Genomic DNA, 26487 nt, shown 5'->3' on the forward strand with positions numbered 1-26487 from the left:
TAATGGAAGATTGACCAAAACTGGCACTCATTGGAAGCATTTAAATTCTAGGCTTGTGGTAAGATATTTTACTTCAATTGACTTTGATTAGTTAGTATTATCATAGTTAGTATTAAATTAGGATTACTATTATGATTACTATTAATCATCTCCCGATTTCAACAATAACAAAGTACTTTTATCCACACTAGAAATCAGTAAATACAAATTTTTGTTTCTGGCGAGAGGTACACATCTTTCAAATCGAATGTATACAGGTTCGCCCACAAAGGGGACCATCACCTGGTATAATAGAGGGGGTAAAATTTGTAGAGGGAGAGAGGTTTCCGACTCGTCAACCGCAACAGTTCTTATTGTCATACTTGCCGCCACAGCGGATTGAATTGACTGTAATCACGTTAAACAAAACGCAATTGATCCCGGCATCTTATGATAACATATTAATAGGCATGAAAATATATTACTATCAGTTCCATCATCGTAAACTTCGATTACAACATCATGGTTAACAATTTTGCCAGAAGATAAACGACGAAATCTTCCATTTAATTCAGTGAATTTAGGAAATTCTCATTAGTGTCAGATATTCGTTATTTCTACTGAATATTCTGTCAAGTGTCATTGAATCATCAATTGTGAAGTGCATATGTAGGATTTATGTGATACGGAAGAAAAATCAGATTTCAGGATGCTCGATTTTGAACAGCAAGCCAATCAGGCTCAGGCTCTTGCCTCACTTGACGAAGACTGGCACTTACTTCAGGGTGAGCACAACTTTTCCAATTTTTTATTACTCACAGCTTTCATATTTTTTCCAACGGCAAGATACCTAATCTAGTACACCCAACGTATCAGTATTCTTAATGGCCAGTTCTCTATTCGCTCTTTTCGAATAATAGGGTCTTTGAAACATATTCCTCGGATCAAACAGAAACTAAAAAGATGAACAATTAGAAAGATGATTGAGATTATTCAATTTTTCAAAAATTGTGAAGAAAACTGACCTTTACCACAATTATCAGTAAGCTCTTTCCAATATCGGTGTAACTAAGAAAGTGAAAAATATCAAAATCAAGACTCTGGGGGAATACAGAAAGTAAATAAAGATGAGATAACTAAATACATAAATATGCTTGACGTTCTGTTGAAAAACAATAGGAGGGTAATTGATTATTCACTATGCATCCATCATCTTGGGTCAACCCCGATAGAACACCAATTGTTAATACTAATCTTTGCTCTTCCTACCTTACTGATAGAAATCTCAGAAAAATGTGGTATTGTGCCACTTAGTTGGCCTTCATCTTATATCATATTATTACTTCCGAATAGAATAGTTCAGTTTTTCGATTCTCTAATTTTGCCTGGAAATGACGTAGAATGGCCTGAAAAGTAAAAATACCAAGTTTGAGGGCCATGTGTATACGTGTAGATGGTCAACTGAGGGTCTATTTTTTACAAAGGAAGAAGAATAAATGCGTCAACTAATTCCCAAAATTCTAAAATTTCGTCAGTTCATAGGTCGTAATATGGACTTGATCTGTGCTGGATTTCAGCCCGCTCGGTTGAGTAGTTTTTGAAATATCGGTGATTGTTTCTGGAAAGTTTTTTTACAAATATCTCAGAAACTATCGAACCTTACAGTTTTTATTCCCTTGAAATGATTGTCTCAATGTACTCTATATGGATCAGCTAGAATAAATATATCCATAATAATATATATGTTTTCACAAAGTTTTCGAGATATTTCAATTTTCATGTTGTTCAGAAGAATGCGTTGTACGCCCTCTCCGATTTTTAAGAATTAATCGGTCAACTTGAAATTGGCAGAAAGATTCCTCTTATGACTGCAATATTTGGTATTGAAAATGGTCTAAATCGGATGATTCTTTCAATATCTCGTTACATTGCGCTCTATATACATGAGTCAAAGAGATGTACGCACTCGAAGAAAAATATGAAGAAATTTCCATTTGCATGTCCATTCGGAAGCCAACCACCAATGAAATTGATGGCAAAATAAAAAAAAAGAAAAAAAAACATGTGAAGTAGCAATCATATATCTTCTGCCTTCAGGAGCGGCCAACTGCTCGTTTTTTTTCCAGCAACTATACCAACTTTTATCATAATCAAACGGCTGAAATACAACCAGTCCCTGCGCTTTTAGTTTCTCTGTCTCTGTCTCTGTCTCTCTTCATTTTTTTGTCCAACTGGTGTGATTGTCTTTAACGACGAGAAAGTATACTCACCGGAAAGTTGTCCATGAGGAAAGTAGGTTTTTGTCGAATTGCAGTATCTATCACTTCAACTATTACCACACAAAGCACATAGAATAATGCATCGCTGTGAAAAATAATAATATTGATAATATAAAAAAAAATTATTTGCCGACTTTGAGAGAAAAGAAAATAATCTTCTGCATGCGTCGTTTCGTAAGACCAAAGTGATTGTTTTTCAATGGCCAAGAAATGGAATCACCGTCTGAGAAGTCGTTTTATAATCTGGACCATTTTTCTATACATAGTAGACGGGAAGTTTTTTTTTATAGCGTTCCACATTTTTGTGACATCCGAGGAGTCGTGGGATAGGATTTGGATTAGGTAGGAAGGAGAACAGGATACTTCTCGATATAATTTTTACAAGAAAAATTACTGAAAAAAAGGATCTAACTGTAGACCGTTCATCTCGTCGCAATGAATACACATGCACGCCTTGAACGGTAGAAATACCTACAATAATGGGGAAATGTGATAGTTCTTCAAGCTGTAAATTAGTACAAGATTGATCGACATTTCGTATGTTTAAGGTGATTTTTTAATTTGCAAAATTTAATAAAAATCATCAAGACATCTCCACTGAACACAACAGTCCGTACGCAGTGATGATAATGATATATAGATCATATTGTAGAACGATCATAGCGTATATATACTACCGTGGAGAGATGAGTTATAGGCCAGAGCTCAAAATGTTTCTGCATTGAATAAAAATCAATTCCAAAGGGCATAATTGAATTCATAAACTAATGAATAATTAGTTTTATGTGTAATAGTTTAAGTACCTATTAAGGTACTTTCTAAGTAAATTTTAAGGGCATAAAGTGGGGGTAAACATCAAACGTTCCGACACTCCGCTGCATCCTTAGGAAAAAAAATGGAATGACAACAAGTTTACGGGTGAATGAAAATTCTGTCGATCGGGTTACTTTTCGCTTATTTCTCCTGATGAATTAATAGGAAATCCTTTTTTTCCTAAATATTGTTTATATGAAGTTGTTAACAAATTAAAATTTCCATAAGAGACTTGACAACTACATATTTTTGGCAACGCAGTTGGTATTCTCGTGTCCTGAAATTATCCTATAATATGCTACGAATTCTACGGTATACGCCCCGGGGTGGATTAAAATAAACGAAAAGTTATGTTAGAGAGGTTATTTTGTGGGTCTGCTGTGAATAATTTCAAATAATAAATAGTCCCAGATTATTCTGTTTCTTTGTTGCTTTGAATATAATCGATTGATTAAAGTTTTCTATGAATTTCATAAAAAAACACATGATAAATTATCGAATCAATGTTTCTTAGCGGAAATAACACCCGAGAAGCGCTAAAGTTTGAATTGGCCGCTCACGCAATGAGCTTCTTCTCCTGCCGCCTCGCGCGCTCCGACCTCCTTAAACGTTGCAACGTTTCACCACTATTTTCTACTAACGCAATGAGAACACCCAGACTCTTCGATACATTTTTAATAATTACTCATGATTCATATTGTTGCGATAGATTCCTGAAACACGTACGATTCTATTGGCGATCTAGTTGGATTTTCTCTTTATTGTCGATTACTTTAAATTGATGTTTGAAAAAGGAGTCCCATAAGATTCTGTGTTATTGCCATATTTTCAATAATTTTTTGCCAACAATCTACGACGTCAGTCGTTTTGGGACTTCAGAGAAATATTTGCAATTACTGAGCGAATATATCCACAAAGTTTAGAGTTCATAGCATATTTCCTTCTATTCCCATATAAAAACTAAGGAAGTACCTTAACTCATCCCTGTCCTAAAACCCATCCATCTACGGTATTAGAAATTATCAGCCGAATAACTAAATAGTGATACTGAAGGGAAAAAATTATGATATTCATTATGAAGCGAATGTTGATTTAACGTTCGCAATACATGCAGAATGTAAGCCGCAGAGTGGGATAAAATGGGACAGCCGTGTTTTAAAACATTATTTTTTACTTTTTCCATCAAGTGGTAGATATTTTTGCCAAATGTTCGAAATGCGTAGTTCATATAGTCGCCGGTCGAAAGGACCAAATAATCACCCCATTCCGTTCGCTTCGTTCTCTCCTAACGAAATAATGAAGCATTTTCGACATAGGCTGAACATAGCAGCAGCGACGAAATAGTATATGCGTGGGAGGTTTACCCACATGCCAAAAATTACTTTCTGCACCAGTTACGAACAATATTTTTCATCACAATGTGCGGGAAAGGCACTTTTTAGGCACGTGAAAAGAAGGGGAGCGTATTTGAAAAGATATTTGTTAGAACATGGTGATGAAAAAATTATTTGGGTGAAAAGAACTACAGAAACCTTCAGGTAGGCAAGAATTCCTAATAAAATTGAGAATCAGCCAAATGGCAAACAATGATGACGTAGATCCAATATGCTGTTGGAAAACCACACATTAAATTTTCAGGAAAAAACTGCATAGAGACAAAAGTTTTTTATTATTATAGAAATCATAAAAATTACGTGCCTCTTCCGAAATCTGCCGGTCAAAACAGAATTCAGTAAAAATTATGGAACAGTAATTCGGTCAAGACAGGCGAACTTATGTCAATGAATAAAGTAAATCATAAGAGGAGATTATTAATTAAGATTTTTCCTATTTTCCATTTGACAGGGAATTTCTATGCATAATTAAAAATCATAAGGTATAGGTGTGTGTTAGCTCAGCGGAAAGGCGTAGGTTTAGTAATGTTAGGGTCATGCTTTCGAATTTCGGTCATGACCGTAATTTTTTAATTAAATAGTTAGGTTTTTTCAGCAAAGAATTCATGAGCGATTGATAAATGGCGTTAAATGTAAATGATGTCAGTGATAACAAATTAATTTCTTTTATTTCTTTAATCATTTCAATCAATAATTGCTAGATAAATTGAAGAACTGGTTAGCCATTAAACCCCGACCTTCAAAATTGAGCCAGTTGGGTAAAAATCCTGTGCCCATTTATGGGCCATAAACCACTGCATACGCTGGGCCATTCTAGCGTTCCTTGACTGGGCCCGAATTATCAACCAGCATACGACTCAGTTATACACCAGTCTTTAAGCCGAACATTGCGCCAAGCTTGGTGATTGGTATGCCAAGCATCGACCATTGGCTTGCGCAGGCCTCAACCCCTACTTGGGGTTCCACATCTTGTGATGTCACAGGAAATCATTGGAAATGATTGTGGAGTAGGTCGGAAGGAAATTCTCGATATAATTTTACAAGAGCAATTCACTGAAAAAATACATAATCCAGACCGAGATTTCTACTCTAAGAAGAGTTATGCAAATAATCTACCATGAATTTTTGTCTCGGAAAATCTGACCATTGCAATGTTTCTATTCGGAAGCAAAAAAATGTAAACTGTAATCGATTCAGTGGTTTATTAAATATTTGAATAAATATATTTACACAAAAAATTGAATATCTCAAGGAATAATGCCGCCAATAGCACCGATTGCACCTTTCTACATTACCAACTTTTTATGTTAAAGATTATAAGAATATCAAATTTCAAATCGTTATCTCCATTTTCTATCAAGTGATTAAGTTTGTATCATGCTAAGCAAGATTTTTTATGGAAAAAATGAAGCCTCCTCCCATTCTTTACATTTTTTGCCTTTCTTATGTTAATGCTTGTCCGATCGCAAACTTTTTCAGAAAAAAAACGATGAAAGTCACTGACAAAGAATTTCCTTGGCATCATATTTGGTGTAGTAGTGTTAATTTCATATATAAGAGCCATTTATTTTGCATTATTTTCAAACATGCCAAACTTGTATTATGAAAAGAAAATCAATTAAATTTTTCTGTATGTTTCATACTAACGATACTTGGGCGATTCCTCACAACCTAACTAATCCAAAAACATAACAGATCATATCCGTCGTAAATTATTGTAACTTAAACCTACTACCCCTTTACTTCCGGGCTTCATTGAAGTACATCATTTACATCATTTACATCATTTGTGTAACTGGAAGCAAAGTAGATAGATTGAATTCTTTCGGTAGGGTCTACATACACGGTGTATGATTGAATACCCTAGACGTATGGCATTTTTTCTACCATGGATCTATAGCTTTTATTGACCATCTCCACAAGTAATGTGTCCATCGGAGAACTTGCACGGTACAGTGCCATGGACGCATGGCAAAACTCTTTCAACCTCTTGAACCACCAGAAAACACCAATGACTCCACCCAGGATAAGTCACAATAAATTTCACCAATAACAATAATATTCATCCTAGAGTACCCACGTAACAAAACCAGATGACTTGCAAAGAATAAAGCTGTTGTTCTCATGACTAAAAATTGACAAGGTGTTTGGCACAACGATTGGGCCTCCTGTAGTCTATGGTACCAAGTGCTTTGAAGGCCTTATCCTCCGCAGTCAGTCCCTGACGTAATAGAAAGTCGACCTGACAAGGCTGTTTACCACTTCCATTCTCTCAGTAGAACATAACTACGTGGTTTGTCGAGTTTTGTGTATATATGAGCCAACAACGCTTCCCCCACAACCCTACAGTCATTATTACTTCAATAAGATAATGATTTTCTTCGTAAGCATACGAATGAATTATTTGTCTCAGAGTACTGTTAGGAGAATCATATTTCTATCCATTTTCATATTCTATCTTGTCAATTACCATAAGTCATTAAGTAACAGAAAAAAATTCTACAAACTTGGTTTTTTTTTCATGCGATTAAAGTGTAATGAAATGATGTAAATACCGGAACTGTACCTAATCGAATGGAGGCATTGAAGGTCGTTTATGTTACGCATTGCACGTGCTCGTTAGAATGTTTCGAAAATATCAGTGTCATATTCCAGGGAACTGCGCATCCATTGTATTCAAAGAAATCAAATAGAAAACGAATTACTAATCTTATAAATTCTATACTCATGTATGTAGACCTCTATAATAAGAATGTCAATTTTTTTTAATTATACCCTTGTTTATATTAGGATTAAATTACTTGGATTTTTATCGAATCATATTGAACAAAACTCAGAAGAAACCAAAAGACCTATTGGCAGCAGATCACTTTCATTCTTGTGTTTTCTTCGCTGGAGTCTTTGATTTTCGCCCTGTATTTTGTCTTGCATATACTTGTATAAGATTGTAGAAAGTCCTTGAGCTCTGCTCGTAAAAAATGATATACATATGTTATGACCAAGATGGTGGGGCCGCCTAGTGTTCATTTTCCAAACACAATATACCACGAATATCAATGGCATAACTATACATACAGCACGAGCCATTCTCCTGGCCTCTCGACATCGATTCCAACCTCGTCCACACTCGTATATCCTCGGCGATTCTCGTGTACTTCTCTTGGTACTATCACCAATTCTCTCCCTTCTCTATCCCCACTTTCTAAAACACATCTGGCATAATCGCTTTTCACTTTTTCCGCTTTTATTTTCCATTGGAATTCTATTTACTATTTTTTTTATTTCATTAAAAAAAAATCATTTATTTCATGCTCATATGTAATTTTTTTAAATACAGTAAATACAGTATGGAGCATATTTTTACAATGTTATAAGCGCTCAACAACTCATATCCGCGCCTCATCTCTTTTCATCAATTAGAGGAATACATTCAAATTGTAACATTAGAACGGCTGTAAATAAATAACTTTACAATGAGAATTAGACAAATTGAAGGGTAGACGGAAAATCAATTGAATCACTGCCTTACTACAAAGATTTAATGTTAACTCATTAATGAATGTAAATGATACAGTCAGTCTTCTGGAAATTGGAAGCGTGAGGTGAGGTAACCCGTTGATTTCGCTTTTAATACCAATCAAAGTAGGTTTCTAGGTCATTTAGCGGAAAGTAGGGTCGTGAGTCGTTGGATGTCATTCGCCGTTCCCTCGTACAATATATTCAACTATATTTCGTACAAAAAACAGAGAGGGAATTTAATAGAAAGGCAAACGGAGCACTCGGGTATCCTCTTGCGATACAGAAAAGAGCATGCGTAGAAACAAAAGAATGTCAAAATCGAGAGTTGTATAGATGTCCCTATGCACAATGTAGTACATTAACAATAATGGGAGAGGGGAGGAAGAGAGTGACGAGTAAGGGGAATCGATAGTAGTGTTTTTACTTCATATTGATCATTGAGGAGATATTTACAGCAGATTAAATCTCACCGTAAATATCACTCCGTAGAGTAGATTGACTTTTCTGTGTTAAGACGAATGTTTTGAAAATGGATAATTTTCAGAGGGAAATTCAAAAAAATTATTTGCGATAGACTACGATAGATTTGTTACGGATGGACAGCGTGAATCACAACAATAATTTTATCGTTTGTTTAATTTCCGTTATCAGCTGAATAAACAAACGATTATCGAATTATGATTTAAAAAAATTTTCCCTATCTACGATGCAAAAGCTCTGATACGGTGGCATTTACAAAGAGTGAGAATCGACGTATGTTACGCACTAACAAGGACACAGATCTCTTGAAAAACAGGATCTGCAGGAAGGACAGAAGACAGAGGTGACAAAGAAGACAATAGTGGAATCGAGAGAGAAGTTGTACGAACTGATATCATCAACCTTTGTCTCTCTTATAAAACATAAATGGAAGAAATAGAAAATACATGTTTGTAACGTTATATTTCATTTAACAACTTGTTAATGACGAGGAATGAAAAGGTTTTTCCTATACTTCTAGTCTAACTCAGAACCATATGTGCGAAACATGGGCGCCTTCACCCTGACAATAAATCGGATCCAAATATTAGTAGATACATTTTTTTCCCTTCTGGAAGTTTGAACTCTTAATTCGAGTGTCCACGAAGGCATCCAACCAACAGCTGCTTCAACCCAACCAACTTTTACCTTCCCGTCGTCGCCACTTTTATCCCTCCGTCCTTCGTTATTTTTATCCTTCACTTCTTCTTTCTCCCTCTTTGGTGAAAAACGTGTATTCCTTACCGATAATTATAGCTGCTGTGGTCAGAACATTTTTTAAGCTTACTTAATGGAGGATTAATGAGAAAAAATGAATAAATTTGTGTGATTCAATAAAATATAAGATAAAAACTTTTTTCACACTATATTATTACAAATGATTCTAAATTAGACTAACTCATCCATAAAAAATTAATGATAATCCGACCTGACTTATAATCCTTTAGCTGTAAAAAGCAAATCAATAGTGAAACGGTAAAAAGAGTTAGTTTGCAAAATCCCAGCGTGCTTTTGTGAATTTCATCAAAGCCAATCGGAAATTTTCTTTACGATTCACTATTTTCACTACACTTCCATGATTTTTATTGGTTTAACCCAAATCGTTTTAAATACTCAAAGAGTATTCAATTAGTAATAGTAATTATTCAGTAGTTCAATTAGCTTTTGATTTTTCTCCTAACAAAGTCACGTCAACTTAAACAGTCAATAATCAGTAGATTAATTGTTAATTGATGAAAACAAAGCATTGAATGAGAATAATAGTCCAAAAATATGACATAGCCGCCTTAACCCCATTAGTTCAACTTATATGACAACATCATTTGAAATGACAATGGTGTACAATTCATGGGTAATAGTTGGAATTCTTATAGCATAATTTAGCATTTTTTAAAGAGCAAACATACAACAAGTTACAAAATTATCCAGTTAACGGCATGCCATTTCATTATTTCAAGATGATAAAATTCATCTATGATTACAAATCGTGGATGACAACGCGTGTCGCAATTAAAATCCAATTCATGGACTGAGCACAATCCTCTAACTTCCGAAAAACTACAACAGGTATAGCGCGCCAAACCAAACCCAAACCTCTGACCAGCTGTTTCCTCCAATGACGTCATTCAGGGGGCGGAGGTAAAACCGAGAGCGGCAGAAGTGCGTCGAGCCGAGAGACACTCGCCAACTCATAACTAAAGCTCAACAAGTTCTCAACTCAACATTTTTTTCCCAACAGTCATCGTCAAAATCCTCATCCCTTCTCCGGCTCTTGTCGTCTCTCCACACTGCCTCGCAGCAGAGTATGTATCAAACTTTCACGTCCTCCAAATATTAAAAGTCTGACACTCGAAATTCGTCGTAAAATCCAACGTATCTTTTTTTCTCTTCGTCAATAAGGAAGAATGGTGCACTCTATGGATTACAGTATTAAATATTTAGCGAGTACAGTCGAAAATTACAATAAAAGGTTCTTATTGGAAATTAGTGTTAAATTTGTAAATTTTGTGGAATCTCACAGGCGTAATGAAATTTATAAAAGGGGCGAACTGAATGGGCTTTTTGAGGAAAATAAAAAGATATGGCAACGAATATGCGTAAAAAGGTTCCCTCATGGCCTCAAATAGAGCCACAAAAATGGACAGAGCCTGCCCGTGAATTTGTTTTCATCCAAGATGGGGCAAAAAGAATTATCTTCATCAGTTTATTTGTAGAAATAGATTTATTTATAATAATGGAGACGATCATAATTTACGCATTTGTGTTAATTGAAAAGCGCTTTTCTTCGGCTATTCTCCTGCAATTTCAAATTTTCCGCCTATTCTATCAATTTAAAGTTTTGGAAAAATAATTCTCTTGGATGTCCGTATTGCGCCACCCTCTCCCTATTTCTTGCAACTTTCAAATACCTTTGAAACAGGTGAAGGAAATAGACGCTTTCCAAAATTTCATATAATTTTTACATTTTTTACGTTTACATTAGAATATAGTATTGTACTATACAATGACGATTTATTCGACGTGTAAGTATACACACAATGTGCAGAAAATTCTTCTTTTTTAATAAGACTGGGTGAAATGACAATAAAAAAGTTAAAACTTAATATAAAACCATTATGAAAACCCCTTGAAAAAATAATTGATTAACATATTTTGACGGTCCAGTTCTTACATTTATTCTCCCTGAACTGATCTTGTCACTTTCCGTAGTTAAGTTTTGAACTATTAGAAAGTCATTCAACATATTTTCCTTGCATTGAAGTGATTTTTCCCCTTAGGTGTTTGCTATACTCACATCTCCCCTACCATTACGTAACTTCGTAAAGTTATGCTACGGGAATACTCTTTGAAAAATCGATACAGGCCTAAGGCTCGAAATGAGGTAATACAAAGGTATTTTTTTAATTTATCAATGTACCGCATTCGACACATTTACAGCAGAATTATGGCCATAAACTCTCCGAATGGATCTGGGAACGGATCTGCTGTGGAATAAGAAAAGTTTAGTTTCAATTTTTATAGAACTTGTAAGTATTGAAAATTTCAGCTAAAAGATCTGAACGTATTTAAAACCCACCATCGCCAGCAATCCCTTTTTATTAGTATTAGTTTAAGTGACGCTAGTGATGGGCCTGCACACTATGAACCGATGCCTCCTTGGAGGCAGCACGAGGATAAGAGGCGGACGGAAAACGGCCTCTGACAGAAAAGGTGTATGAAGGTGGGATGGAAAAGAAAGGCACGAGCCACGACAAAGGCGCATGTGTGTGTGCACATAACTGTCTGATCTACAGCAAAAATACCTGCTGTTCAGAACGACTCCTTGAAACCGAATTTGTCGAATCATGAGAACAAATTCAAGTGAGTGATTTTTCAGTATCGCTTCCAAATTGAAAAAACAACTATTAGCAATAATTCCAGCTTTCCTGTGAGCCAGTTTCCTTTGTGTTGTTCCTTTTGCTCCATAATATATAATCGAATTGTGAAGCCTGTCATCAGCCAGACATGGACTATATATCTCGAAACAGACTAACCTTCGGCGAGACTCGTACATAGATTGAATTCTTCACACAGTTTCTGAAATAACATTAATAATATGAAACGAATTTGGATAAATAAAAAATTGAAGAAATGTCAATGACCAAAGGAAAAATAAAAACAAGTAGAAAGATGATGATAATCTCCTTTAGTCTTCACTCTGCTTAACCTCTTTACAAGACTCGAGAGATAAAGTAAGAAAATCATAGAAGGGGGGAGGGACATATGATTCGCCTGTGTGTGGTTTAACTACACATACGTCCTTGCACTAGGGAGTGTAGCCGTGTAGTCGTGTAGCGGCTGTAACCTCAGAAAAGCCGCATCTGCCCTGCACCCCCTTTTGCCCTTGCCACCAGCGATTCGGCAGTCAACGCAGTCGCCAGTCTCTCCCTGAGTCCCTGGTTATATGTTGTTATAGTCAGCCGCTACGTGCGTCGTTGTAGTAGCACTGCCAGCAGAGTATCCGCCAGCGGCCAGCCGCTAGCCGCCAGGCCAACCACTCAGTTGTTCACGGTCTTCAGCGGCGTATAGACCTTTCTTTTTCTCCTATTTTACGTCCGTCCGCCGCTGCGACTCCTCGCGCCTATTACACAGACGTACAGAGCATCATAAATACAGTAGTGTTCGGGGAAGCTTGGAGGTTTTAAAGAGGAAAGAGAGAGCAAGCTGCTCCATACGTTAGTGTGCAAAGTACTTGTGTCTTTGTGGTAGTAGTTCGGTGATATAGGTGCGGGGCTCGACGATCCTTCCATTTCTATCAGAGAAAAAACACCATTTTATACATTATCTGTTAAACACTGACTTTTTTCATACGTTAGTCACTTCGCACCCAGAGACGGCTATTTATTCCATCAATTGTAAAACACAAGGTTTGCATTTTATTGAATTATTAATGGTAACGAATAATCATAAATTAACGAAATTGTTTTGAAAAATGCAGTCAAATTAATGGCCAGGTTTAAAATCTACGGTGTCTATGGCTCACTTTATTTTCTATTCGGAGTATTTTCATGATTTAAAGAGCTCGGTCAGATGGTTGAGGAGGTGGAGGGGCGGTAGGTAATATGGGGATGTGTGGACTGGGAAAAGTCGACGCCATTGACGTTGTTGCACTACACTTCTCTGGGCGATTATATACCCACTGTTGTTGCATACAGACGTTCCGTTATCCCGACCCCCTCGCCATTCCTCCTTCGTGATAACTCGTGCGGACACGAGACGCAATGGTAAATGGTAGTGGAACGGTAAGGAGAGATGGCAGTTGCGCGGGGCTAAGGAAGAACAAAGAAGAGGTAGTGGTGTCATATCAATAGGTGAAATTCAATGCATTCATTAATTTTTTAAATGAGAATTTTCAGAAATCTTGATTAAGAAAATACCGGGAATGTTGAAGCTATTTCTGATATTATTGAGAATAATTGTCACTTCAGTCACTATATTGATGAGCAACTCTCCAAAATGAGAAATATAACTGAAATACGTTCCATAACGTCATATCTCCTCATGAGTAATCTGAGAGAAAAGTTACAGAAATTCAAGCGTTTATCAACTCGAGTTGAAACTGCCTCATAATACAGGAAATTTCTGTAAGGCATGAATAAATATTGGCGAAGATCACTTGTGCATTTTCCTGCAGTTTTCTCCTGGTTTGGATATCTGGTTCAATGTTCGGTTCCTTCTGTTCACCCTTTCATGGAATTAAAAGAAAAATAGAAATATATGAAGGATATAAAAAAGAATATGGAAGAAATGGGGCGTTTGATGTTGAGTGAAAGTCAATCCCGAACTAGAAAAAGAGACAAAAGATTTTTTTCCGTGGTGTAGAACTGCGTCACATAACTCGTGTCTTGACGGGCAAGTTGAGCAACTACACAGTTGAGCCGACATAATATTCCTTCTCCCCTCTACTTTTTTTTACTCTCTCGTTGCATCGTTCGAACTCATTTTCAGGCGCCCCCTGAGGTACAATGAATCTTAATGGATGAATTATGAACGTAATGTGTTACGTACATCGGCAATTATGTAGACGTATCAATTTTCATAGATCTAGAATGTAAGTTTCATTGCGTACAATGTTAGTAACGATTAGATGGTGTGAAGTAGGAAATCGCATCATTATAACCGATTCAGAAGAAAAAAGATCTTGCCAACTTTTTAAACCATCATCTTGTAATGAAACTCGGTTTCCTCAGGTCATGCTTCTATGTTAACTAGCAGAGTTCAAGTGACTTATAATAATTGTTTTGGTTTAATTTCATTTACTTGTTTAATTCCCATGCAATTTTGTATTGAAAGATGAAAAAATTTACACAGGATGAATGAATAGTATGCGAGAAACCCAAGTACGACACTGCCATAGCGTGAAAGTAAAGAAAGTGGAACATACAATATGCCACTGACGCGCTAGGTTTCTTCTGGCGAATGGTGGACTTCTTCCAGATGCGTTTATATATATATATACATTAAAAAGTAGCCGTACATCGAGCAGTGTTTGATTTGGATTATTTACATGATTATTTTTGGAATTCAGAATTCCACGGAAAATGCCCACGAACCTCGTTCATTGGAGAAAATTTTTTTACGTAAATCATCGAAGTGTTTCCGTGAAATTTATTTGATCCAAGGCAGTTATCTATAATTATTGGAATATGTCACTATTCGGATAATTATAAATAACGATAATAAAAAATGTTTTACCGAGAAAATTCATTTAATAAAACAAGACTAACACAATAAATTTTCTTTCGCCTTCATGAAATAAGCATTTTTTAATGTTAAAAACATGAATAATGAAATGCAGAGGAAGAAATGAATTGGTGCCCTTGATTATATTTTTATATGATTTCGGGATACAACTCAACGTCTCACGTCATACGCGCACGCGTGACGCAGAAGTCACGTATACAGATATAAAATTACCACTCATATACTCGCAATAGGAACTCTACTCGACTGTACTCTGTAGCTCATGTTTTCTTAGTGGTTGGATATGCTTGCTTGGAAAACAGAATGACGCGTTTTCTAAGATACAAACTTGGTAGCTACTAGGAAACTATCTTGACTTTTTTCCCAATATACACGTGACGTATTAAATTACAACATCTTCACCTACGTTTATACTTTATTATAATGTTTAATAGGAGTAAGTGACTTGAAGATGAATCTTTTCGAAATTTTTAGGGTGTAAAGGTTATCGACCAGCAATGAATGCTAATGAATGTGGATGGTGATTAGTAGCAGTAGTGATAATGGAGGGAGTATAGGTAGATAGGTAAATTGAGTTGAAGATAGCATTACAAAATTAATGTATGATGCGATGGTGTACAAAGGAGCATGGTGCGGACAGGTGGCGGTAGACAAAGGCATATTCAACTTGCTTCCCTCCTTCATTCTTTCTCTCTCAATTTCACCCCGCCATCTATACCATGGCCAGCTTAACGGGGAGCGAAGCACAACACCAGAGAGCGAATCAGAATCGACCGTGTCGACTCTGGTGGTTTTCTTTCTCCGATATTCCCATGACCTCATTAAAATTGCTGCGCATTTGTATTTTCCACAAGAAAAATATAAGTAACTCGGACTCATGTCAATTTTACTTTACCAAAAAATATCACTGTTCCTAACTATGAAATTCACGGAAATTATGATTTCTACGACGGCTGGAGGGGAGTATTATTTCAGGCAATGCTTCATGTGGCGCGTGCGCAGGAATTAACGGACCATGAGAAGTTGAAATATTGGGGTTATTCGGGTGAATGTACCACGGTGATGAAGGGGAAAAATGCGCGGAGAATGTAATACTATAAATGAAGAAGAAAGAAGGGGAAGATTGTGGGGAGTAACTCTGTCTTAGATTGTGATTACGGTATGGGGAAATCGGGGGAGTTTAAGGGCCTTTGCATAATGTTGCGTAGTGGCTTATCTTGGCTGCCTCATTGTACACCACTTCCCTGCAGGAGTGTTGCGTATTCAATTCATTTAACGTTGAGAAATTTAGACGTTTACTAATTCAAGGTTCTCTCCACTTATTCAATTGGTTTGATCCTATTTTTTTAACTCACTATTTCACCTTTTATCGGTGGCAATTACATTTTTATTATCTTTTTATTTTGCTTTTTGAATTTGTGGTTATTAATTTGTTATTAACATTCGATATTCAGGCTTAATTACAATATCTTTTAATGCGGCTGTGTTATAAAGACATTAATCAAATTCTCATTATCTAAAGCAAGTATTCCGCTAAGGATATCATTTTTCTTTCCAGAAATTCGTAATGTCTGGAAAACTGGAGCGTTGACACTCTGGTTTTTCCGGAGAATACACTACGTCAACTATGTCTCTGGCTTGCTGTTAGTATAGTACAAATTACTAATCCACACACGTTTAATACTGAGATAACAAGAATGGACTGGCATAGAAAACTCCGCAAAATAAGACGTTAAAATAAATATAATCTGCTTTCCGTGTACTCTTCTTGTAATTTCCTTTCAATGGATAAAATGATTCTTTTTAACAATGTTTGTAACATTCTGGTATCGCCTTAGTCGCGTACAAGCTAAGAATTTAATCTCACTCGGATTGACAATCTCTATAGGAATTAAATTTGAAGTGTGAGTTCACTGGTTCACTTGAAGAAAAAACAAGCACAACACCGTTTAGAGGTAGAGAGTAGAAATATATTTGTTGACACCGACACTCTTGCCATTTCGCTTAGTGAGCTAACTGGACTGAATCGATCTTATCTATCTGACAACTATGTAGGAACTAACTCCTCATTGTATTTTTGTGTTCATCAACTGTCCCCTCAGATCCTCCCTTCTGCTTGTGATTTACCAAAAAAAGGTTTTCAAAAAGTGGTGGGAGGAAAGTTAACAGGGATGTTGATAGAACGACGAGAAATTGGTAGAAAAGTCATAAACTTGGCGTTGAGATTTCCGTGAGCTTTGACTGTTGGGAATTAGTTGCAGCTGTTTTTTTTAATGAAAACACCTTTTTTTTTTGTGAAACGTGAGGTCTTGAGATGTTGGTGAGTTTGGGGACATTTCTTTTCGTACAGCGCGTGCTTTCCTACATAATTCCTTGTCTTTAATTTCTTATCCCTAAACTATTTTCCATTTTCCTTTTTTTACACATTATTTCTACATTGATAGTTGGTGAAATGGTTTTGCTGAAATTGAGTTGTGAATTTAGCAGCCAAACAAATGTTCTCAATATTGCATCTGATTATTAGTTACTTGTTAAATTTAGGGAATGTAAAGAAACTAAAATAATGAATATCAACAATTGCTTTTCGCTTAATTAAAAAGTGTATATTCCATCCCCATAACTCATTGGCCAGTCACTTTTTTAGCAAAACCCCTACAATACAGATACGATCAATGCTACAGTAACTATATCGGTGAAAAATCAATGAATAAGATCAGGATCGAATCGTTAATTTTTTTTATTTTCTAGCACTTATTATAGCAATCGTACAAACGTCTTGACGTCTCCCACGAATTAGCATGCTACTTTCTGGGTATAAAGATGATAAAAGCCGTAAATTACAAACAATTCGAGCTTGGAATTTCTAATAAAGTGCACTATTCAATGTTTGTGCACTGTTGAATTCATTTAGTTATTAATATGTCCCCCTAACGAATTTCTAATCAATCATGGAAGTGTCATTCGGCCGATAGTGAAGCTAATCATATTCTAAGAAAAATTTTGATATGCAGCGTAAATCACCAAATTCTATTATTCCAATCGTGAGCTAAGGAAGAAAATGACTTTTTCTAAATATTTCATTTACCTAACAGGCCTTTGCGGAATTGAGTCTTGATCCGATATTTGGAGAACAAATATAATTTGATATTTTTTGTAATAGGGGAAACAAAAAATGGAAACAGTTTAATTGTCACTATTAAATAATCAATATGCTCCGCCAATGAATATCGGAGCATAGCGCTTTTGTTATTCGTAGAAAAATTACTTGATGAAAATTTATGACATACTGGAGAAAGAGTTGAAGGAAGAGGACTAATTTACCATCCGCTCTGCTCCGAACTCAAGAGGCGTTTAATTCTAAACAAATGCTGAACAATTTTAAGAAAGGCTGTGTCCTATAGCGTCATAAACTTCTGGAGCTTTACGATTTTCCAGTCCAGATTTTCTGATGATTCAGCTGGCTTATAGTTCAATCTTCAGAGAACGATCTTTTTAAAAAGTCGTACCTGTCGCCTGCAAATGAAGAGATTTCGATAAACCGTCTCATTGTTGCGTTTTATCAATTGCACTGCTATTGTAATATACGAAAATCATAATTCTAAATTAATAAATCCAAATTTAACTATTCTTTTCATAAGGAGGAGATTTAACTCATTTTTTCTTAATTTATCTGTTGTTTTATCTTATCACGTGATAATTTCAAATTCACGAGGTGATAAGCACCTGATAATTAAGCTTAAAAGCTCGATTGCATCGTTTTTCACTCTTCAAATGTGTTGAAAGTTTGTCTCAGCATTTTTAAACACGGTTTGTTTTTATTTATCATTCATCATTCCAATTAATTGCATATGCTCTCAATGAAAACTCAAAACTCGCATCGCAATCTTTTCGATTCCTTTGCTTATATTAATTCCATGTTTGTACTAATTTCAAAATCTCAATGGAGAAAATATTCAGAAGTTCAGAAGAATTTCACAACGCCACATACACCATTGCCAGGTGTCATTACAGTAGTACTTACTCCTTCAACTGTGTCTACTCCATTTAATCGAGAAACAATTCGTTCTACAAGTATTGCCACTTTTACTCTTTCTTCAGATGAAATACATATCTTTTCTCAATTCAGATAGACAGTAAATTGATTTTCGAAGACAACTATTCATGTGACTGTTAATGAAATTTTTTTATCAGTATTTGATTTTCTAAAGTTATATTCACTGATTTTGAGTCCAATTCGAAAATTATCTCGATTTTTTAAAATATTACTTGATCAAACTTACTTCAAATTAATGATAAAATTCTTCCAACGCTTAATTTATCTTTTGCTTTGATATTTTAATGGAAAAAATACGAAGGCAAACAATAAATTTCAATTCAAATATGCTATTATGATCTTCTTATCACCGAGCTTCAAACGCTGATGGAAGATTGTATCTTTTTTGGTATCGAAGAAGTTGATTTAATTTCCCGAGTTACTTGAAAAGTGTACAAAACGAGAGAAATGTGAAATAATTACGCGCCTTCTCACTTAAATTATGGAAATATGCAATTCCAGGAATGAGAAAATACCCGATTTGCCTGCGGTCGCACTGCTTGTTTAAATTTTGAAATTTCGTTGCAAATCACATAAATATTCTCAAAGTCAGTTTTTACCTTTTCCGCAGTCTAAAAAGGGGAAAAACATTCGTCGAGGACATAAAAACGAAGAGAGCACAGAGAGATATGTCTTGGAGGAATGAAAGAAATAATAACGGACACTCAAGAACGGTATTATGTCCCACATGAGATAGTCTCCGAACCGTATCTTCTTCTTTGCGTACTTGATTTTCTTTGAATTTTTTATTATTAAATTTAATATAATAAAAATTCTAAACTTGATAGGTAAATTACGAGATGAGCCTTTGAAAAATCGTAATTATCGATTTTTGTGGAAATTCATGGGTTCAGGATAAAATTGTAGGACATATTTTTTTATATGAAATTGATAGGTATTAGTAGGAAGTCCGTTGATATTTCATGGGAAATTTAGATTTAAGCCAAAAAATGTATTAAAGAGCTAAACTAATAGAACACTCTCGTGGAATGCCAATAAGAAACATACGGAAAAACAAAATAGGATATTATATTACTAGTTCGTCAAGGGAAAAACCTACCATTTTTTCCTATGCCTACGAATTTTTACTTTAAGCAGTACTTTGGAAGGATAACATTTTACCCTTGTAAAACTGGGCCATGAAGTGTACTTTTTTGGCATGTGCTACGAAAATGTAAAATCTCACGGATTTTATTTATATTTTATGGGTCTAAATTAGATAAAAGTAAAGGAGTAAATTGGAGGGAATATAAAATTAGAATGAATAAATATGAGAATCACTAATGATCAAAGACTAGTAGGATGCGGCGGCGATTATTTGAAAGAAAAGGAAAATGATTGATAATAGAGCGATTTGTGGCTTTCTGGCTCATCGAGCAGAAAAATCGTATACACCTCTCGACCAGTAAAAAAAAAATGCCTCAGATCACATGTTTGTCAGCCTCGGCTTCACCTCGGCCAAAAATTTCGTTTGGTCTGAGACCGTTCTTTTTTTACTAGCCTAAGTATGTAATATACTATTTTCAACAGCAGTCTTCGTTTTTTCGTTTTCGTTTTCGTTTTCACACAGCTTGATGATAGTATGTTTCTCACCTAGGGAGGTAGAGTGAAGAAGGCTTGTCCACGTGCACAATTACTGAGGGTGGTAAGCACGTAGGTAAGGCTTCTGTATTTTACATTCCGTGGTGACAACATCATTCTTCTCATCGGCGTCGGAGCTAAGTCAGAATTCTAGGGAAGTGTGTACTTTGCTCCCACCGGGGAGAAAAAGATATTTATTCGAAACTTCCGTCAAGCATGTTTCAGAACAGCAAAAATGTTTACAAAAAAATGGTTCTGCAGATTTTGTTAGTAAATCACTTGGCGTTGGAGTTTGGAAGTTAAATGATATTTTGATTAAATAAATGATACAATAGTATACAAATGTTTCCATTTCATTAGTGAAAGAATGTAACGTGACAAAATAATGTACTTGTGTGAAATCGAGCAATAATGATCTGATGACGCATCAGGAGTAATGTCGCATGTGGTACCAAAGTAAATGTTCGAAGTCACTCTCGCCAATCGGATGGCCTTGTGCATACTTATTGTCCTTGCCCAGAGCAATTTCACGAATAAACCTGTGTGTTCAGTATAATATTCGTTGTTCTACGTTTGACCAAATCAGATTAGATGTGAATGTCTTTTCGATAGAGAATTGTATAGTGACGGCTTGAAGAATAGACTAAAGTCTGAAATCCACATGCCACTTAATTTCTCTAATACTTTACACATATAGCAAATCAAGAAATAATCTATCAGGAAACACTTTTTGCCAAAAACTTACTCAAATTTCTTCATTCTGAAGATTCATTATGGAATATTACGCAAGCAAAGTGCAAGTGTTAATAGTTAATGGAAGGAGGAATGCAGGAATGGAAGGAGGAGGATTAATGGATGGAGGAAACTAGTCAAATATTGAATATTTCAAAACACTTCTTCCAAATAGAATTGTATCTAAGATGCATAATGTCTGCTCCAAAGCTAGAAGTGTGAAAAGGTGAAGCAGTTTCGCGTTTGAAGGACATGTTAATCCCAATAAAGATTTGACCTTCCAATATAATATGAATATCGTACAGAAATCTATTTCCCTTTCAATTTAGATTTATTAAAAAACCCTATATCTAAGAAAAATTCCCGTCTTTCTTCTTCAAACGTATCCATGTTAGAAATATTAAAATCGATTTGAAGAACAATGTTTACCTCCAATATATCTGTTTCAGAACTCTTACAGCGAATGATTCTTTAGAAGAGAAGACGTTAACATTACTAGTAAACCCCGCCTAACTTGAAATTTTTTCAACTGCTCCCAAAAATTTCCCTATAATAATGTTATCCACTTATAGAACGTGTGCAGGAAACTGTCATTGCTCGTTGCTCTGACCCCTCTTTTCCTGCTTATTCCATCTCTCCATTCTTTTCTGAGCACATCCGGCAACCTGTGCAGACCGGATACACTCTGCCATTGAGAAACAACGTGCAACAAAGTCACTCGTCTCACAACCCTTTTTTTTCTCCTCATTTTCATCCAAATACTTGAACGAGGCCACTGTATCCTTCACTTTATTTCTTTCTACCTACTCCTATAAATGTAGACGCTTGCAGCCCAATGATGTTTCAAACATCTCTTATCGGTCCCTCGAAAAACCAATAAAATAACACTTTGAAAACTCAGCCAGCGAATGAATAAGGATAATCCTAAATAAAAGTTCATTTATTTTCTATATCATATCTTCATCCCTACTAGATGAATGGAAAAGTTACTAAAAACCGTAGTGAAAAAAAGTTTTGAATTGAAAAGAGACATTTATTTCATGTATATACATTAAATATAATATATACATTAAATGGTAATAGTTCATTAAAGAAGGTGTTGGTTTCAGGCTAAAACCTTTGATAATAAATTGAAAGATAAAAAATGATATCACTTAGATTGTCAAGACTTTCTCCACATTTCTTTATGAGAATTTTTACTATTTACAGAAATGGATCATTCTTAAAAAATTTTTAAAAGAACGATACATTTTTAAGAAATGAGGATAATATAAATAATGAATACATATTAGTATTCAGGATAACTTATTTCAATTTTTGGAGGCCTTTTTGTATCATATCCTTTATCAAGCATGGTGAATAGAATTTGCACCAATGAGGAGACAGATTTGTTTCCTTACAATTACTGTTCCGCCAAATCCTCTCTTAATGAGTTCTCTATGGGAATCTAAGCATTATAGTAAGCTCAATGCTCAGATGATAATTGAACGCTCCCTTCTACTCTGTTTCATCACTTTGTCTTTTTATAGCTCAATAAGTCAGTGGGGTGGCTAGGACATACCCATAGAATCATTCCATTTCGTTTGACGAATTATTAACGCTTAATAATGAATCTTTCATTTGTCTAATTGATTACAGGTACTAAGATGCGATTGGAGGAAGACTTAGTGATCCGCAGGAGCCGTCCAACGATGATTTCAGCAAAGTACCGCGCAAGAGAAGAACGTCGACGTCTACTGAAGATCTCCGCTGGAAAACTCAGAAGAATCGAAGACCCAGAGGCAAGTTTATGTCGCTCCGTCCTTATAAACAACGCTGTAAGACGCCTCCAACGTGAAAACCGAGACGAAAAGACGAGGAATTATGGTTTACCAATGGCAGGATACTTGGACGATTCCTCTAAAGAGAATAAGGCTAGTGGAAATATGATGATGGAGTCTGAAAATGTGTCCAAAAAACGGTGAGTAATACATTGATATACCCAACAAACTTGATGAAATCTATATATGTTTTAGAGTATCAAGTCAGTACGTAGTAATCAGTCCAGATGAGGAATATAAAGACAGAAGGACTATTCTATTCATTATCAACGATAATGTTAGTTTTTGTCAATAACTGAAAGTCGCAAGTTAACCGCATAACTCCATAAAGCTTCTTTATAGCCCTAGCTATAAAGGCTTGGAGCAAAAAGAAATTCAATTCGATATTTTAACCTTTATTTCTTATTATACTAAGGGGCCTATAAAAAAACGCCAGAAAAGATGCCAAATGTGGAAAAGTAGTTTCTTTTAAAGATATTTGACCATTTGTATATTTTCTCAAACAGATTCGGTGAAGAATTGCGGGGAGCTGATTTACTCACATCCAAGCGTCAAAGGCATGATGATCTGGACCTTCAAGATGATGTCTTCAGTGATTTCTATATCCTTCCGCCTACGCCACGGCTTCTCTCTCATTCAGAAGATTCCCAACTGCAAGAAACTTCGAGTAGTACTTTGGATAGCTACCACAGCCGCCACGAGAGTCCACGGATGACCACTACGAATACCAATAGCTTATTTATCAGCGATGATATTTCCTCACTTCCCTGTGGCTCACAGCCAGCAATAATGATGGACTCGACTGAAATTGAGTGTGAAGAACGAATCTGTGATTTTGCACGATTCACAGATTCAACGAAAAGTTTAGAGGAGAGACTTGTAGATCTGCAATCACTTGATGAACACTTCGACCTAACAAAATTCGAGAGAAACAATAATCAGAGCTGTGGTAGAGCCTTCCACGATATCCAGACCTTCCACAGTCTTGTACCAGGACTTGAGACCTAGAAAAAATTACTAAATCAATGGCGTATCGTCTAATTGGCTAATTACACGTGTTCAATGATCTTGAATATTGATCATTAGGGATATATATTGGAGAATGATTGAAAGACTGTACCAAGGGCAACTGGAAGAGTGGAAATATCATTCAAGGGAATGTTATCACGTTTGTAAGATGAAAAGTATCGTCCAAGTGGAGGATAGACTGCCTTAATCGAATTAATATTAAAATTAATTAATCAATTGAAAGATTGAATGAAAAAAATTAAGAGCTATGAAAGCGTAAATTAATCAAGTAAATTTTTTTTAGAACATTTTCTTTTATATAATTGTTTCGGAACACAGGAGCTGGTGAAACAGCTAATGAAAATAATATGATTAATTTTAGATTAAAATGGCATAACGTTACAAGTTGATTTGTGACCTGCATAGATGCAGAGTGATGTCAAAAATAAATATCAATAAAACCTTTCTTGCCACAATTTTTTTCAAATAAAAAAGGACTTTTAAAATTTCCACTGTGGAATCACTAGTTTAATACCGTAATAATTGCATAATTAATTGCGACATTAAATACGACATAATTTCAACGTTTCATCCCTGAATGACTAAGCTGATACTAGTATAGAAAAATGTGGATAATTATTTAGTTTTACTCGGTATTTCTGAAAAAAACTGAAGATCTAGGTGACCGTACAAAAAAGGAAGAAAAGGAGATTTCTCGTGTTGAGTATGCAGACTCATTACAAACTTATACACCTGTAAATAATTACTTTTATGCTATAATTATTCTGGTTATAAAATGAAATTCCAAAACAACACATCTTATTTGATTGACAATTTATGCAGACAGGGCCTTAGTTAATTTTCTTTGTAATTCATATTCTATAGAATTGTGATTACTACGTTAATTATCATGAAGTAAGGTGGAATGATCTATTGGATGTCGAACATTTTCATTAATTTTACAATTATTGTGGAGTAGGATGGTAAGCGATGACAATTGAAAGAGAAATTGTAAAACATGAGTCGAAGTGCGTCATTCCATTGAATCATCAGATTGTATTGATAATAATTATTGGCCTTGATGAACAGGAAATCAAGAGACATTCTCTCGTGGCGTATAAAACTTTCAAAAGCACTACCTCGGCTTCAAAATTATCGTGCACCTACAGATAGTGTAGTTGCATAGAACGGAATGTTTTAAACTGTGTAGATTAAAAATGCTCACGGTTCAGTACAAGGGATTTTTCTGCAAAAATTGATAGATAAAAGGTAGTTCGAAAGAAATACTCGATTCGTTTTGGGAGTATGCGTAGTTATCGAATTGCTCACTCGGATTTTCACTGATTGAAAAAAAAAGTTTTACGTAAAATGCTACTAAAAATTAGTGTGCAATATACAAGCTGGAAAACAATCGGAAAGAAATCTACTTGAAAACTTCGAATAGTGCGCTCTGATTGGCTGGGATACAAGGCAAAAAAGAATCAATGATGATAAAAAAAAGTTCTTCATATTTTTTTCTGCAATGATCAATTTACTAGCACTTCAATATAGGAAAAAAAAATTTATTATTTTTCAATGAAAATGACAAACACTCAACGGATAAATATTAAATTAATTAATATAAACACGAGCATATAAGTAGTAGAAGTATATTCAACTCAACTCTTTTTTGTTATTTCTCATTTGTTTGAAAAATTTTTGTTTCTTTCATCTTTCTTCCCCATTTTTTGAATTTATTGATTAATTAATTGTACTCAATGCTGGGTAGGATAAATAAGGATTATTGAAATAAGTAAATGAATTTTATAATAATGGGTGTATTCGGGAGAAGATTTGAACATAGAATTCCGATTACTGAGCGCTGAAATAACATGATGGTTAGAAATATGTGAAGAGAGTTTGAAGGCGCACAGAAGAGAAAATTATCCAAATAACAGTTTTGTATATACGAAAAATGAAATACACAAGGAGTTGACTATGTATAAAGTTTCGTTAATATTTTAGTACTTTAGACTATTATTCAAAATCAAGTTACCAATTATTCGAGAATGATAAAAGCAAATAAATTGCACAAAAAATGCAATGTGAATTTTTTCTCTACAAATACCTTTCCTGACAAAGCTACAAACGCTAATTTAGCCAGGTCATAAGTACTTTTCTAAGAAAATCAATGGTTGATGAAAATTATGTTAGATTATTTTTTAAAAAAGCCTCCACATCAATATTTTGAATCGAATGAATCGGGAAACAACCTAGTGGAGATATTTTATTTTTTATCTGAGAAAATTTTCTACTAAAATTCGACTACAATGGTCATTCGAATGGGTTCGCTTTATTGGTGCTATTGATACCACCAATATAGAGTACCAGACTTGGACAACTAGATTTTGCAATCTAGAAAAATGCTCAATAGTAATTAGTACTTTACACCAAAACAAGCAGAAGACTGCAGTATATGACAGCGAGGGTGTGACAGTGAGCATCTACTTTAGTGATTTTTTTCTAGG

The 26487-nt window shown here is 35.1% G+C and overlaps 1 protein-coding gene and 1 long non-coding RNA gene across 5 annotated transcripts; one reads left to right on the forward strand and one right to left on the reverse strand.

The window, feature by feature from the left end:
• Positions 1-381: 381 nt before the first annotated feature.
• LOC105272491 (uncharacterized) lies at positions 382-26063 on the forward strand. Of its 4 annotated transcripts, none has more exons than XM_011314646.1 (3): positions 382-764; positions 22791-23112; positions 23479-26063. In XM_011314646.1, the coding sequence occupies exons 1-3, from the start codon at positions 689-691 to the stop codon at positions 23978-23980; spliced, it is 900 nt and encodes a 299-aa protein (XP_011312948.1). In that variant the 5' UTR covers positions 382-688; the 3' UTR covers positions 23981-26063. The 4 variants fall into 4 exon arrangements, with proteins under 4 accessions (XP_011312948.1, XP_011312949.1, XP_011312950.1 ...); XM_011314647.1 differs by lacking the exon at positions 382-764 and adding an exon at positions 12307-12909; XM_011314648.1 differs by lacking the exon at positions 382-764 and adding an exon at positions 13026-13353.
• On the reverse strand, positions 11204-12391 carry LOC105272493 (uncharacterized). The gene is made up of 2 exons (XR_892774.1): positions 12300-12391; positions 11204-12079 (listed from the first exon to the last, which is right to left on the reverse strand). It is a non-coding gene; the product is annotated as an uncharacterized lncRNA (long non-coding RNA).
• Positions 26064-26487: the final 424 nt, after the last annotated feature.

This window comes from Fopius arisanus, unplaced genomic scaffold (genome assembly GCF_000806365.1).
Source record: "Fopius arisanus strain USDA-PBARC FA_bdor unplaced genomic scaffold, ASM80636v1 scaffold00192, whole genome shotgun sequence".
Taxonomy (NCBI): Eukaryota; Metazoa; Arthropoda; class Insecta; order Hymenoptera; family Braconidae; genus Fopius; species Fopius arisanus.